At 37.3% G+C, this 14,199-nt stretch overlaps 1 protein-coding gene across 1 annotated transcript in view; it reads right to left on the bottom strand.

The window, feature by feature from the left end:
* Positions 1-1,779: 1,779 nt before the first annotated feature.
* The window catches only part of ANAPC10 (anaphase promoting complex subunit 10), an 85,280-nt gene continuing 72,860 nt past the window's right edge, over positions 1,780-14,199 (bottom strand). Inside the window, exon 5 of the mRNA XM_068990046.1 lies at positions 1,780-2,010. Within this exon, the coding sequence (XP_068846147.1) occupies positions 1,780-2,010 (231 nt within the window). The remainder of the gene's footprint in view (positions 2,011-14,199) is intronic.

Genomic DNA, 14,199 nt, shown 5'->3' with positions numbered 1-14,199 from the left:
ACCTCCTGTACCTTTTATTAGATTTCTCTATATCTTAGATGAAGACCTTGTGTTTACATGAACATTTTCCTTCTCAGACTAACACAGAACATCTAATACAGTGCCAACTATATATTACTCTTCTTACTTCCTTGATTCGCTCCTGTTTTAAAACTCCTATCCATGTTTTTCTTCAGCTCTCTCTTCTTTCCCTCCCAGTACCCCACATCTGTATTCGGGATTAATTTGCTGATCTCAAATGAGTTTTGGTTACAGACTTCTTGCTGACCATATAGTCACCTACCATGCTTCTTACTCTAAGGAGAAAATGAAAATAACAAACTCTTTGTGGAACTCATAGAAAAAGAGCTGAGATTCTGCTGAGTGAAAAATATGAAACCTTCATTTTTTATAGCATCCACATAAATCAGTGGCCACAATAAATCAAATCTGCCACAATAAAATCAAACACATAATTATTTTTTAAACTTTGCTAACTTAAGACTTCAGTCTATCCAGTAATGCAAGAACCTCTGAGGAATCTTTCCCAAATAAGGGCCAATAAGGGGCGGGAATTCCCTGGTGGTCTAGTGGTTAGGACTCCATGCTTTCACTGCCAAGGGTCCGGGTTTGAGCCCTGACTGGGGAACTAAGAGCTCACAAGCATGTAGCACAGCCACAAAAAGAAAAAAAATGAGCCAATATAGGGAAGTTCTGTCTCCCCCAAAGTAAGAGATATGGGGCAGCAAGTAGCATTGGGGAAGACATACAGAATCAAATGGATTCATGTTAAACCATGGAAAGAAAACTCATTTAAGCACCTTTAAAATATTTTTATATGTAAAGAATTATTTCATATATTTAAAAAAATTTTGTGAGCTACATTATCCCTTAGGGAATGGGACTTCAGTGTCAGACACAAATTTGAAATTAACTATCCTATAAGCACCATCAGAACTAGGATAAACAGTAGATTATAGTAGCAATCTGACACAATATTAGGATATAGACAACTCGGGTTAAAAATATTTCATGAAAGTACAACAATTATGATACAATTAATAACACTCCCCAAATCAGAGTGGCTCTCATCAGACACTGAATGCTAAGCTTATTCTGACAGGTTTCTAAAAGGCCTAGTATTGGGACTTCTCTGGTGGTCCAGGGGTTAAGAATCTGCCTTGCAATGCAGAGGCTCACAGGTTCGATCCCTGGCTGGGGAACTAAGATCCCACATGCTGTGGAACAACTAAACCCATGTCACAACTAGAGTCCGTGTGCCACAAAGGAAGATCCTGTGTGCTGCAACTAAGACTCAAACCAACCAAATAAACAAGTTAAAAAAAAATTTTTAAGGCCTAGCATTAATATAAGACATTCCTCTGGATAGAAAAAACTAATAATAATTTTGACTTATTAAAGATAATACCTATTGATAAAACATAGGTTTTTTTTCCCAAACATGCAATACATTATTACTCTAATGCATGATCACTATATAAAATAATTACCTAATTAGTAAAAATACTTGTGTATATCTTAAAATTTTTCAGTTCAATTGGTTTTCTTTTGGTATAAGGAAAATTTAATCATTGGTTCATTTCTAATAATTATAAAATATGTGAGCCTTATTATATGTTAAAGAAAATAAAGATATTATGACCCAAAATATATTTATTAAAGTTACAATAAAATACTTTTCAATGTATACCAAATTGCAAAATAATTAATTTATTTTTCAATAAAGATAACCAGAATTAATATGTACTGATAAGATGTTTAATGACTTTTGTTCTAAGGTCACCTTATTGAGCGATACATCATGAAATCAATAGTTGTACATCTAGGAAATTTACCAATGGAGCTCTCTTCCACTGGTGTGTATATTTTAATCTGTCTCATGTGGGTATCTCTTCCATTTTGGTGATTGGCTAGAACAGCAATCTGTATCATGAAAGTGCGAGTTGGCTTCTTGTGATTATCAGTTAAGGGAACGTGAATCCAGCCACTTGGTTCCACCAATTCAAGTTGCTGCCAAGAAAAGAAGAGTCAGATTATGTTTTCACCCAACAAACATAATTTATTACAACAAATGCATTCTAAAGTTGACTTATAATTAACATTTTTCTCACTGAGAACATGACAATATAATAAACTACCAGTTATTTGGCACTTCTGGCATGGTCCACGGTTTTACAGTTGTCATGCACCTATATGTACCATCTTAGAAGACAAAATAAAAATAGAATTACTTGCAATTCAGTATTTAATGAAACTTGTATAGATTTAGACATGTATAGATGTATAGGGCCAATGGAAAATCATACTGATACAAGTAAGAAAAGACTCATTATGCTTCTGGTATATTTTATTTTAAGAACCATGCCTAATATATCCAAACTCACCTAACAATAAATCAGATTCTATATAAACTACAAGAATATCAAAAGAAAATTAGTCATTGCATAAGCATCAGACAAAGCTTTTTTTCTTGGAAAACAGTAAGTCATTTATCTAGTATGAATGACAACCTAAACCTAAAATCTAGACTTTTAAAATGTTTTTCCAAATAAACTTAAAAAAATTTTCATTTTATTTTAACCAAGAGTCTAAACTATCCTTCCTTAACAAGAGAAAAAAAATCATAATTCAAAAAATTAACCTAAATTTTAAAAAGTTTTCCTAAATTTATGAATTAGTTTTTATAAGATAAACACTGGTTTTTAAATTATCTTAGTTATTGAATGGGCTTCCCTGTGGCTCAGCAGGTAAAGAATCTCCCTGCAATGTGGGAGACCTGGGTTCGATCCCTGGGTTGAATACACATGAAAGATACACATTACAGATAAAACATGATATTATTACAGATAGTACTTATTAATCCATCCCAATAGCAATGAATATCAAAGAAACTCAACCCAGATTCCATGAGTTACTCTAGAAAAACTATTAAGTGAACACCACTGTCCCTTTTTTCCTTCTCTCCTTTCTTTTCTTTCTTCTCTGTTTCTTTCTTTCGTCTTTCATTTTTTATGAAGGAGGGTGAGCAGACAAAAGGAGAGCTGGGCAAGAGACAGAGAATTGGCATCTTAAAAAAGGTAGTCATTTTTAAGATGGAATAACTTCTTTCTTTTAATTTTAAAATATAAGAATAAATGAATCCCTACCCTTCATGGTATTTTCAGTCAGTCACTTTCTATAAACTTCCATTAGCAGTAATTTAAAATAGCTGAGTCAGAAATAAGATATACCTGGTTTCTATGACTAACCTTTTAATCACTCAGGCAGTAAATATTGTACACTTATGATAAAAGTACAGTTAAGCACAAAAAACATAACTAAGGCCTTATTTCAAATCTTTCAATAAAGCTTTAGAGGCAGACAAAGACAAACAGCCTTTCTGGTTTCATTCAGTTTTTCACATATAAAGTAAAGGGACTGGACAAGTTTTCATCCAATGCCCCTTTTAGCTCTGACATCTGATGATTCTAAATAAAAGGAGAAAGATGTGGTAGGAAGAATAATGGGTCCCTAGGGATGTCCATGCCCTTCCCCAACTTCCCTGAATATGTTAACTGCCACGGCAAAATGACTTTGCAGATGTGATTACGTTACAGATCTGGGGATGGGAAGATTGTCCTGGATGACCTGGATAGGTGAACGTAATCGCAGGGTCATTATAAGAGGAAGGCCAAGACAGACTGAAAAGGAGATGTGGTGATGGAAGCAAAGACTGAGTAAGGCAACCACAAGCCAAGGAATGTGGGCAGCCTCTAAAGGATGGAACAGGCAATGAACAACTCTCCCTTGCAATCTCCAGAAAAGAACCCACCTTGCTGACACCTGATTTTAATCCATTAGGTCCATTCTGCACTTCCTTTTTTTTTTTTAATTATTATAACTAGGCTCACAACTTTATTAATCAAAATAGGAACCGTTACAATCAACACATTTTTGCCAATGAGAAATAAGTTTGCTTATTCCTATACAAAGAAAAAAAAATCATGCTTTGGGATTCGACAAACTCTTGGAAAGCATTTTCTATGTCCTGTTGGTTGTGGAAGCATTTTCCCTTCCAAAAGTAGTCGAGATGCTTGACCAGAGGTCAGGTGAATATGGTGGATAAGGCAAAACTTTGTAGCTCAATTCATTCAACTTTTGAAGCATTGGTTATATGATGTGCAGTCAAGCATTGTTGTGGAAAAGAACCGGGCCCTTTCTGTTGACCAATGCCGGCTGCAGGTATTGCCATTTTCAGAGCATCTCATCAATTTGCTGAGCGTACTTCTCAGACATAATGGTTTCACCAGGATTCAGAAAGCTGTAGTGCATCAGACCAGCAGTAGGCCACCAAACAGTGACCTCTCCTTTTTTGGGTGCAAGTTTAGCTTTGGGAAGTGCTCTGGAGCTTCTTCTTGGTCCAGTCACTGAACTGGTCACCGCTGGTTATATAAAATTCACTTTCCGTCGCACATCACAGTTGGATCGAGAAATGGTTCATTGCTGTTGTGTAGGAAAAGAGAACACTTCAAAAACAATAATTTTTTGATTTGGGATCAGTTCTTCAGGCATTCACTTATCGAGCTTTTTCACTTTTTCAATTTGCTTCTAAGGCCAAAGGAGGACAGAATGGTCAACGTGGAGTTCTTGCACAACTTCTCATGTAGCTGTACAAGGATCAGCTTCAATGATGCTCTCAGTTGGCCACTGTCAACTTCTGACAGCTGGCCACTGAGCTCCTCATCCTCAAGGCTCTTGTCTCCTTTGCAAAACTTCTTGAACCACCACTGCACTGTGCATTCATCAGCAGTTTCTGGACCAAACGTGTTGCTGATGTTGAAGTTGTCTCCGATGCTTTTTGACTCACTCCCGAGCCATCTCGCTCCTTTACTGGCAGCCTGTTGAATCTGGACTCTCTTGAGGGTGACATGGTAAACAGCTCCTTCCTCTACCTCTTTCCCCCAGTCCTGAATCGAGCTCATTTTAGCTTGCCAAAGCAATTTCACTCTCAGTTTTCTCTCCAGTGTGTGGACGCGGCATGATGCACCTCGCTCCCAGGCGAATGCGATCCCCGCGCGTCTCCGCCGCGGCGCCTCCAAGCCCCGGCCCATTCTGCACTTCTGACCTTCAGAACTGTAAGGTAATAACCATGTGTTGTTTTAAGCCACTAAGTGTGTGGCTATATGCTATAGCAACAATAGGAAACTACTATAATGGATACCCACAGGAGTTCAGAGGAGGGGAAAAGCACTCCCGGCTAGAATAATCTATTTTCCAGGTAAGTATGCAATAATGAATCTCAATAATGACAAAAAAGTAAAACTAAGATTCTGTTCAACTCCTTACTGTTGTTGTTTAGTTACTAAGTTGGGTTCAACACTGCGACCCCATGGACTTAGCTCGCCAGGTTTCCCTATCTTTCACCATCTCCTGGAGTCTGCTCTCACATCCATTGAGTTGGTGATGCCAACTACCTACCTCATCCTCTGTCACCTCCTTCTTCTCCTGCCCTCAATCTTTCCCAGCATCAGGGCCTTTTCCAAGGAGTTGGCTATTCACATCAGGTGGTCAAAGTATGGGAGCTTTAGCATCAGTCCTTCGAATGAATATTAAGGGTTGATTTCCTTTAAGGTAGACTTTTGATCTCATTGCTGTCCAAGGGCCCTCAAGAGTCTTCTCTATCACCACAATTCAAAAGCATCAATTCTTTGGCTCTCAGCCATCTTTATGGCCCAACTCTCACATCTGTACATGACTACTGGAAACAACACAGCTTTGACCATATGAACCTTTGTTAGCAAAGTGATGTCTCTGCTTTTTAATACCCTGTCTAGATTTGTCATAGCTTTTCTTCCAAGGAGCAAGTGTCTTTTGATTTCATGGTTGCAGTCACCATCCACAGTGGTTTTCGAGCCCAGGAAAATAAAATCTGTCATTGCTTCCACTTTTCCCCCTTCTATTTGCCATGAAGTGATGGGACCAGATACCATGATCTTAGTTTTTTAAATGGTGGGTTTTAAGTCAGCTTTTTCACTCTCCTCTTTAACCTTCATCAAGAGGTTCTTGAGCTCCTCTTCACTTTCTGCCATAAGGGTGGTATCATCTGCATATCTGAGGTTACTGATATTTCTCCCATCAACCTTGATTCCAGCTTGTGACTCATCCAGCCTGGCATTTCACATGATGTACTCTGCATATAAGCTAAATAAGCAGGAGGACAATATATAGCCTTGACATTTTCCTTTCCCAATTTTGAGCCAGTCTGTTGTTCTATGTCTGGTTCTAACTGTTGTTTCTTGACCTGCCTACAAGTCTCTTGGGGGACAGGGAAGGTGGTCTGATATTCTCATCTCTTTAAGAATTTTCCACAGTTTGTTGTGATTCACACAGTCAAAGACTTTAGCATAGTCAATGAAGCAGACGTTTTTCTGAATTTCCTTGCTTTTCTATGAGCCAACAAATGTTAGCAATTTGATCTCTGGTTCCTCTGCCTTTTCTAAACCCAGCTTGTACATTTGGAAGTTCTTGGTTCACATACTGTTACAGCCTAGCTGGAAGGATTTGTAGCATTACTTGCTAGTATGTGAAATGAACACAATGGTACTCAATGGTACACAAAAGTCTGAACATTTTTTGGCATTGCCCTTCTTTGGGATTGGAATGAAAACTGACCTTTTCCAGTCCTGTGGCCACTGCTGAGTTTTCCAAATTTGCTGACATATTGAGACATACTGAATGCAGTACTTTAATAGCATCATGTTTTGAATAAATTTAACCAAATTATCTATCTACTTCTACTTCTGATAGACTCAATGCTATTATTGGAGTATTTTTTAAATGCTTCAATGTAATGTAAGTTATACTAAGATTCTGTAGTGTATAATTTGGGGCATGATAGTACAGAATTGTAAACATAGTAAATTATTCAATAAATATTATTAGTACATTATTTCTTCAAAACATAAGAAAATTACTGATCTCAGTCACTAAAAGTATATTACAAAGTATGTATAGCTATTAACATCTCTCAAATAGCTTCACAATCAACTACATTGCCTGAGAATCATAAAAAACAACTCATGTATGGACTTCAGTTCTATTGTCTCATGTTTAAACTTCTCAGTCATCTCCAAAGAGTTATTATTCTGATCCTGCCATATTTTAACTTATTTCATGGATTAAACAAAAACATGTGTAGTAGATATAATTTTAATGCCTTTTTTATAACAATGATTAAAAGACTAACATAGTTTAAGTGAAAAATATTTACACTATTGTTTGTATTTTTAAACATAAAATTGATAAAAGATAAAATTCTGCCAATTTAACTTTCTTCTTTTCCCCATTTCTGATTTTGATGTCAATAAATAAAATTTCCATGACCATTAAAATGTAAATTTTTCTATATTCCTGCTCATTCTTTCTTCTTACCAACTCCCCTTTTGGCTCTTTTTCCATATATACCCTCATTTAACATTTTTTATTGGCTAGATACCCCCAATTCTGCTAACTATAGATGTAGGGCAGGGGTTGGCAAACTTCTCTTATGAAGAGTTTCTCTCAAGTGATCTCTCAGCCTGGCTCCAAGATCTTCTGCTTCCTATCAGCAACCTCTAAGTCACTAGCTCTACTCTGGCTCCGATTTATTTCAGGATATCCTCTAAGGATATGTTGATTTAAAGGATTAACTCCACCATAAACAAAGCTTACCTTAAAAAGGAAAAAAAAAAAGAAATAATTTGTTAATGAAAATCACATCAAATATCAAATACAAAGCTGCTCATATGTCGTTTCCTATTGCTAATCACAAATCCCTGGAAAATAAATGAGAGAAGGAACAATGACTTGAAGTTGCTTCAAGAAAGTGGCCCTCTGCTCTCCTCTCTCACCACCTCGTGCTCCTTCATTATCCACAGCTGTGAGCTGATAAAATTCTACAGACTCTCAATATGAGAACTGTTGTACACGAAGCAGCAGATTCTGGCATTTTAACCATCCTTTCATTTCGGAAGGAATACAACCAGTTAACTGCAATGATGACCTACTTGTAGAGAAAGAAAGTCTAACAGGATCCAAAAGAAACTTCAGAAGTTCCAAATTTGTTGAAAGTAAGGATACCACAAAGGCAGCTTAACAAGAAAGACAGAAGCCAACTAAAAGAGCTCACTATGGAAAGCAAGCTCTTTGACCCTAGTGAAGAAGGTGACCCCACCTAAGAAAGTCACCCTGAGGTCGAAATCAGTCACTCTGCTACAGAGGGTCAAGACATTAATTCTGGACTTGTAAGTCGGCAAGAGTTTTTATATAGAGACATTTCCTCCAGAAAGAGTTCCTAGAGAGTCAAGCTTACACAGTTTTTAACGGTTTAAATCTTAAAGTTACCTGTTTGAAAAAAAAAAAGAGGCATAACAAAGATAAGAACTAGATAGACTGTTCTACTAATCTACCGGAACAATTCTGAATTAAATTTGAAGTGAATGTCAAAAACAATAATTTCACCAAAAGCCCAAAATGGTGAAGAAGTGTTAAGAAATTGCAGAAAATCTCTGGAGGACAAGAACAAGTTAGCCACACTTAAGTATCACTGAAAAGAAAAACCGATAAGGTAAGTACTAGGGAGGCAATGTATACCATGATGACTATAGCTAACACTGCTATATGATACCTTGGAAAGTTGTTAAAAGAGTAGGTCCTAAGAGTTCTCATCACAAGGAGAATTTTTTTTCTTCTTTTCATTATCAGACAATTCAGTTCAGTTCATTTCAGTCGCTCAGTTGTGTCCAACTCTTTGTGACCCCCATAAACTGCAGCATGCCAGGCCTCCCTGTCCATTACCAACTCCTGGAGTTCACCCAAACCCATGTCCATTGAGTCGGTCATGCCATCCAACCATCTCATCTTCTGTCGTCCCCTTCTCCTCCTGCCTCCAATCTTTCCCAGCATTAGGGTCTTTTTGAATGAATCAACTCTTTGCATCAGGTAGCCAAAGTATTGGAGTTTCAGCTTCAACATCAGTCCTTCCAATGAACACCCAGGACTGATCTCCTTTAGGATGGACTGGTTGGATCTCCTTGAAGTCCAAGGGACTTTCAAGAGTCTTCTCCAACACCACAATTCAAAAGCATCAATTTTTTAGCACTCAGCCTTCTTCACAGTCCAACTCTCACATCCATACATGACCACTGGAAAAACCATAGCCTTGACTAAATGGACTTTTCTTGACAAAGTAATGTCTCTGCTTTTTAATATGCTATCTAGGTTGGTCATAACTTTCCTTCCAAAGAGTAAGCGTCTTTTAATTTCATGGCTGCACTCACCATCTGCAGTGATTTTGGAGCATCAAAAAAATAGAGTCAGCCGCTGTTTCCCCATCTATTTGCCATGAAGTGATGGGACTGGATGCCACGATCTTTGTTTTCTGAATGTTGAGCTTTAAGCCGACTTTTTCACTCTCCTCTTTCACTTTCATCAAGAGGCTCTTTAGTTCTTCTTCACTCTCTGCCATAAGGGTGGTGTCATCTGCATATCTGAGGTGATTGGTATTTCTCCCAGCAATCTTGATTCCAGCTTGTGCTTCCTCCAGCCCAGCATTTCTCATGATGTACTCTGCATATAAGTTAAATAAGCAGGGTGACAATATACAGCCTTGACGTACTCCTTTTCCTATCCTGAACCAGTCTGTTGTTCCATGTCCAGTTCTAACTGTTGCTTCCTGACCTGCATACAGGTTTCTGAAGAGGCAGGTCAGGTGGTCTGGTATTCCCATCTCTTTTAGAATTTCCCACATTTTGTTGTGATCCACAGTCAAAGGCTTTGGCATAGTCAATAAAGCAGAAATAGATGTTTTTCTGGAACTCTCTTGCTTTTTGATGATCCAGCATCTCTTCAAATCATCATTTTAGAGTTGTCAGAGAACCACTAAAACAAAGAGGACTATAGGAGGCCACAGTCTGGGGAGGGGAGAACCTCAGGGAGGTAACTTGTCTTTCTGTACTCAGTTGAAGCATGGGGGTGTTTGCTGATTCTAGGACAAGGTGAGATGTTACAAATCATGGTTTTGCCCAAATAGAGAGGTGCTTCTTGAAATACATGGCACTATGACTAGTGTGGTCTTTCAGAGAAGACATGCTTAGAAACCTCAAGATCTTTAAGCACATGCCCTATTTTCCCCTCAAAATATCTGCTAAATTGTGAAGTTATTTAGAACAGGAGGGTGAACGGATAAGCAAAGGGTCTCTCAGAAGAAGAGCAGAGTGTCTGGCAATCTCTGAGGGCTGAGAACTACATTTTAAACAGCACAAAGAAAACAGGTGAATTAATTTCATTTTAGTATCATTTCAACATGTGATCTATGTAAAGTTACTGAGCTATTTTACATACTTTTTTTTGTACCAAATCGCTAAAATCTGACATTTTACACTTATACCATACATATCTCAATTAAGATTAGCCGAAAGCCACATGTGGCTAAACAGCACAGATCTAGAGTCTAGCCTAGCAATCAATCAAAAAATCATTACAATTATTAACCAAGCTAAGAAGAGGGAAAGATGAATAAATGATAATTGCATCTGAGAATTAGAATATACTTTTAAAATAGAAATGGTAGAGCTGAAAATAAAATATCTGAAATTAAGAATTTATCAGATTGACTCAACAGATTATACATATATATAATATATATATACACACATATATCAGAAGACAAAGTTGACAGGCTCCTTGAAAAATACAACTTATCAAAAATAACAAAAAGAAGACATAGAAAATCTGAATAGAACTATATCTATTTAAAAAAAATTGCCTTGTAATTTAAAATACATTGCAAAACTCCAGATCCAGATGGCATTACCATTCAATTCTTCCAAATATTTAATGAAGAAATGGTATCAACTCTGTACAAATGCTTAGAGAATAGAAAAGGGAGGGATATTTTTAAAAAAATTTAATGAGGCCAGAACAACTTTGGTTCCAACAAGTTGTTCTGGCCTCATAAAAACATCATAAAAATATCCCTCCCTTAAGAAAAAAAAAATTATAGACCACTTTTTCTTATGAAACATAAGAAAATCTAAAACGAGAGTAGCAAGTCCAACTAAGTGGAGTTTAGCACAGGTACACAAAGTTGGATTATCACTTAAAAATTAATCAATGTAATTGACTTTTATCAAGGAAGGTTATGACCAACCTAGATAGCATATTGAAAAGCAGAGACATTACTTTGCCAACAAAGGTCCATCTAGTCAAGGCTCTGGTTTTTCCAGTGGTCATGTATGGATGTGAGAGTTGGGCCATGAAGAAAGCTGAGCAGTGAAGAATTGATGCTTTTGAACTGTGGTGTTGGAAAAGACTCTTGAGAGTCCCTTGGACTGCAAGGAGATCCAATCAGTCCATCCTAAAGGAAATCAGTCCTGAGTGTTCACTGGAAGGACTGATGCTGAGGCTGAAACTCCAGTACTTTGGCCACCTCATGTGAAGAGTTGACTCATTGGAAAAGACTCTGATGCTGGGAGGGATTGGGGGCAGGAGGAGAAGGGGAGGACAGAGGATGAGATGGCTGGATGGCATCACCAACTCGATGGGCATGAGTTTGGGTGAACTCTGGGAGTTGGTGATGGACAGGGAGGCCTGGCGTGCTGCAATTAATGCGGTGGCAGAGTCGGACACGACTGAGCGACTGAACTGAACTGAACTGAATAGAAAAAAAGAGAGAAACTCATATAATCATTGTCAGACACAAAAAAGGTATTTGACAAATTCAACATCCATTTATGACTTTAACTTTTAGCAAATAGGAACAGAATACAGTCTCTTTAATATGAAAGGGAATCTTTTAAACAAATAACCTACCCTCATCATATAGACTGGAGAAATATTAAAATCTTTTCTAAAGAGATTATAAGAAGACAATCATCCACTATGACCCCTTCTATTTAACATTGTACTGGAGGTCATGAACAGCACAATAATGCAAGGAAAATGGAAGGGAACAGAGGAGGGAGGGACAGAAGGAAAGGGAGAAGATGAATAGGATTGGAAGGGAAGAAAAAATAATATTACTTGTAAATTATATGACTCTACATCTAGAAAATTAAGAAAGAATCTATAAACTATTAGAATTAATAAGAAAGTTTAATTAGCAAGGCCACTGGATACAAGGTCAACCTAAGTGATAACCGCACCAGTACAGATTTCATGCAAAGACAGACTAACAACCCATGAGATCAGAGTTCCGGAACAAACCCACAAATTTACAAGACATCTGATTTTTGTCAAAGATGACGCTCACTGGTGCAGTAGGGAAAAGATAAACAAAAAGAAGAAATAGAAGTTTTAAAATCCATCACAAAACTATGTATATTTTTGTTATATATAGGTTTGTTATTTATGTAAGTTTCTTAAAGCAATGATGCTGGATGAACTGGATTTCCATTTTGAGGGAAAAATAATAATCTTGATTTCTTCACTTCTCACCATAAACAAAAAATCAGTTTCAGATGAATTTCAATTTAAATGTCAAAGTCAGAAACTAAAGCTTCCAAAAGAAAATATCTTTGTAACTCTGGATTAGGTAAAATTTTCTTAAACAGGACACAAAAAGCATCAATCAACAAACAGTGGTCAACTATTTCAGAATTAAGAACTTCTGTTCATCAAAAGATATAATCAAGAGCATGAAGAAAACAAGTCACAGATTGGGAAATATGCCTATGCCTATGTGTAGAAAAGGAATCCTATCTTAACTATTTAAAGAACTACTACAAATCAAAGAGATATACACCCAACAGAAATGCATACATATATTCAACAGTGTGTATATGAAAATATTCACAAGAGCCCCAGCTAGCCAAACCACCCAAATACATACCAACAGTCAAATGAATAAGTTGGAGTATATTCACAAAACATAATGTTCTACTGGAATGAAAATGAACAATCTGTAGCTACCCAAATATACAGATGACTCTTACAAACATGCTGAATAAAACAGACAGACAAACAAAGTTAGCCACTCAGTCGCATTTGCCTCCTCTGTCCATGGGATTCTCCAGGCGAAAATACTGGAATGGGTAGCCATTCCCTTCTCTAGGTGATCTTTCCAACCCAGGGATCAAACCCGGGTCTCCTGCACTACAGGTGGAGTCTTAACCATCTGAGCTACCACGGAAACCCAAGTAAAAGCAAGCCAGACCCCAAAAGAGTATATACAAAATATGATGCCATCTCCTAATGTAAAACACTGAAAGATAAAAACAAAAACAGAACAGATTTTTTAAAAAATCCAAGTGAAAGTAATCCATATTGTCAGAATAATGATTAACCTTGAGAGCACATAAGAAAGCATAAGGAGGGTTTCTGGATTTTTATTGGTTGCTGATTATATAGATTTCTTTAATTCATGAAAACTCAATGAGCCTTTCACACAGTATGTGGACTTTTTGCATCCATGTAAAAATAAAAAGTTAAAAAAGAAAAAAGGCCCAGACCTTTCTGCTCTGTCATACATACTCTGTTGTCCATGATCTCTGCAGCAGCTGCAAGCATCATGTTCTCACACACCAAATGTCCAAAAAGGCTTTCTCCTGTTTTAATTATAGAGGAAAATGTTTTCCTGAAGCTATCAGATTTCCCATTGGCCATTTCTGGATCACATGCCTCTCTGCACTAACTGCAACGGAAGCTGGAAATGGAGTACCAGGCATTTTCTGTCTTTACTGTGGGAAGTGGTCTCTCCAGGCAAGGAAAGGAGATGGGGGCATGTGGCACTGGTAAGCAGCAATACCTGCTGCCCAGGACTGTTTCTAGTGACCTCTCAACCAATTTTACCGTAGCTGCTTCTGTCCTCCTCCAGTCTAAGCTCAGATTAGCAGCAGAGTCATCAGGCAAAAATGTAAACCTGAAAAACCTTTCATTAGTTTCTTGTTATAGTTAAGAATAAATCCATGATCCTTAACACTGTAAGCATGATCTAGACTCTGCTTATCTCCTCTGCCTAATGTTGAATGGCCCTTGACCCACATTTTAGCCATATAACCTGCAGTCGGGCAAAAGCAAATTTACACTGTGCAGGAAACTGACTGAAAATATTCCAGAGATCATGAGTGGGCAAAGGGACATCGACTATATGTCATCTAAAATGGGTCAAGTGTCTTGGATATGCTCTAGTTTAGTGAATTCTTTTTATATTTTTAAATATAAGAATAATACAAGAACTTCTGG

The sequence above is a fragment of the Capricornis sumatraensis genome, chromosome 17, assembly GCF_032405125.1.
Source record: "Capricornis sumatraensis isolate serow.1 chromosome 17, serow.2, whole genome shotgun sequence".
Classification (NCBI taxonomy): Eukaryota; Metazoa; Chordata; class Mammalia; order Artiodactyla; family Bovidae; genus Capricornis; species Capricornis sumatraensis.
The sequence above is the reverse complement of the archived record's forward strand: the minus strand, read 5'-3'. Positions and strand labels throughout refer to the sequence as shown.